General features: G+C 46.4%; 1 protein-coding gene across 1 annotated transcript; it reads left to right on the top strand.

Annotated features, from left to right (window-relative positions):
- Positions 1 to 412: 412 nt before the first annotated feature.
- On the top strand, positions 413 to 1462 carry PRLHR (prolactin releasing hormone receptor; the record flags this gene model as incomplete). Its single annotated transcript, XM_082286630.1, has 1 exon — positions 413 to 1462. The coding sequence occupies exon 1, from the start codon at positions 431 to 433 to the stop codon at positions 1460 to 1462; it is 1032 nt and encodes a 343-aa protein (XP_082142756.1). The 5' UTR covers positions 413 to 430.
- Positions 1463 to 2880: the final 1418 nt, after the last annotated feature.

The following is a 2880-nucleotide window of genomic DNA, read 5'->3' as shown; positions in this document are numbered from 1 at the left end:
ATTCTCTCTCTCTCTCTCTCTCTCTCTCTCTGACATGCACACACACACACGCTCCTGGATTTGCAGAAGACAGACATCTAGGGCATTTCTTGGCATCCACAGGAAAATCATACGGGATTAAAAACTCACAGCAGTAAGTACTCACTGCATTAAATGTTTATTAAGTGGCATGCTGTCAAAAGCTAGATTTAACAGTAAATACAGGAGGACTTTAATGGAAATTGGTTGTATTTGGTTTTTCTTAGGAATTGCTGAAAGCTGCTTCTCGAGGATTACAAGTTCACCTTTTGCATTTACGGCTGCCTGTTTACCATCCATGTGGTAACCTCTGGACAGTAATCCATTCATTTTCCCCACTGATTGAGTGCGGCAGCAGCGCAGTGGCAACTACTTCACTCAGCTGACGGCAGACAACAAAAGGAGGAAAATTATGAATTCGGACAATTTAACCTCCCAAAGCTTCCTCTCTGCGATTCACAGCAACACCAGCAATTTGTTCTCAGGGCTCCAGTTTGTTCAGTCCTTCAAGCCACTCATCATCCCCTGCTACTCGCTGGTGGTTTTTATTGGTGTCATTGGGAATTACCTTCTCATTTATGTCATCTGCAAGACAAAAAAAATGCACAATGTCACTAACTTTCTGGTAGGCAACCTGGCTTTCTCAGACATGCTCATGTGTGCCACCTGTGTGCCCCTGACCCTGGCCTATGCCTTTGAGCCCCGGGGATGGGTGTACGGGCGCTTCATGTGCTACTTTGTTTTCCTGATGCAACCTGTCACTGTGTTTGTGTCTGTCTTCACCCTGACTGTCATAGCTGTGGACAGGTACTGTGCCATGGTGTACCCATTCCGCAGGAGGCTCACCATCCCTATCTGTGCTTACATCCTGGCTGCTATTTGGCTGCTGAGCTGCACTTTGGCTGCACCAGCCTTGGTCCACACGTACCATGCAGAGTTCCCAGAGCTGGACTTCTCCATCTGCGAGGAGTTTTGGTTCCACATGAAAAGAGATCGCTTGGCTTATGCCTACAGCACCCTCATCATCACCTACGTACTGCCTTTGGCTGTCATCTCCCTGTCCTACCTGAGGATCTCAGTCAAGCTGAAGAACCGTGTAGTGCCAGGCAATGTCACCCAGGGCCAAGCTGAGTGGGACCGTGCCAGGAGGAGGAAGACTTTTCGCTTGCTGGTCTTAGTGGTGGCAGCCTTTGGAGTCTGTTGGCTGCCCCTGCACATCTTCAACATGATAAAGGACATAGACATCAGCCTGATTGACAAGCAGTACTTCAACTTCATCCAGCTGCTGTGCCACTGGTTTGCAATGATGTCTGCTTGTACCAATGCTTTCCTCTATGCCTGGCTCCATGACAGCTTCAGGGGAGAGCTGAAAAAAATGTTTGCCTGGAGGAAGAAGAAAATTGGACCCGCTACAAACTGCATTATGGCCAGTGTGGTGCTGTAAATGAGAGCTGGTGGGAGTGCAACTCCTTTGTACATTTACATTGTAAGTCTTTTCCACTTTTAATTAGTCGTCATTCCTGACATTTGCCCTTAGGGCTCAATTATAACAACACAATTCCCATGTGCATCTTCCCCAGCACCTCCACTTCTAATGACAGGCAGATGTCACACCTCAAAAATATCTTTATTTCTTTGATTGGAGTTAGAAGGCAAGGAGATGTCAGCACAATAAGATACAGGGATCCTTCCTATCTGTTCTGGATATTACTGTCAGTACAGAGATAGGTTTTGTGGACAAAGAGAGGCAAGGATGAATATGAAACCTAAATATCTCATAGAGGGAGTGTTCTGGATTGTGCAAAAAATTATATTTGTGTATCTACCCAGAGTCCATTTCTTAGCACAGGCTCTAGGGTAGAGGACTCACAATATCCCTGTAGTCCTTCTTGGGTTAGGGCCGCTGTCTCATGGAGCCCCAATTCACTGACCCTACTGCAAGTCAGCTGCATTGTCCTCACAGCGTTGTCAGTGCTGAGATGAATTCCACTCTTTCCTTGAGGAACTGATTTTGACATGTGGCACTCTTGCCATGAGATTTGATCTCCAGAGAGAGCCAGAGGGTTTGGCACTGCCCTTCTGGAGGTGTCTGTTAAGAGACAAAGGGCTGGAGGGGCTGTGGATGTTAAGCCAAGCATGAGAATTGCATGGGCAGCCGAAGAAAGAGCTGCGAAACAGAGCAGAGGGGCAGGCACTCTCCTTTGGAGGAGTCTTTTGGGAAGAAACAATTTCCTTTGACATTCACCTTTCAAAGTGAGGTAGAAGCTATAATCAACCTAATAGTTTCTAGTTTCTTCCTCCCTGAAAATATCTGAGTTAACAGTTAAGTGTGCAGGATGGAGTTCTGACAGCACACATTGATTCTGAGAGGTTTCTTCCAACCCGCTCAGCTGGAATCTGGGTTAGCATGAGAAACTTCCTGGTACTGAACTGAGATCAGCCAGGGAAGCAGCACAGTCCAGGGGCAGTTTTGGCCATGGTCAGCAAGGGCATTTCTCTGACCACACCTGTACATGGCCAGAGAGGTCTGTGCTGGGGGCAATGAAAATGGACACGAGGGGAGAGGGAAGAAAGAGAGGATGGTTGCTTTAGTTTGTAAATGTACTCCCACAGTGAAACTGTGAATATCATTTTGCTCATTGTGTTCCAGTAAGATCAATCTGATTAAAAATCCCCCAGATCCACATGCACACACTGGGAAAAGTGTTGAGAAAACTTTTGAAATCCCATTTCACGAGCTTCCTAGAATTTCAAGTTGTTCTACTGCTGGTAATGAGGACACTAAAAGCTGACTACAGAGGCACTCAATGAAGAAGGTCCATTTAAAGTGGGCATTACTTGCATTCACTCTGTGATTATGTG

The sequence above is a fragment of the Coloeus monedula genome (genome assembly GCF_965178545.1).
Source record: "Coloeus monedula genome assembly, chromosome: 8".
NCBI classification, from domain to species: domain Eukaryota; kingdom Metazoa; phylum Chordata; class Aves; order Passeriformes; family Corvidae; genus Coloeus; species Coloeus monedula.
The sequence above is the reverse complement of the archived record's forward strand: the minus strand, read 5'-3'. Positions and strand labels throughout refer to the sequence as shown.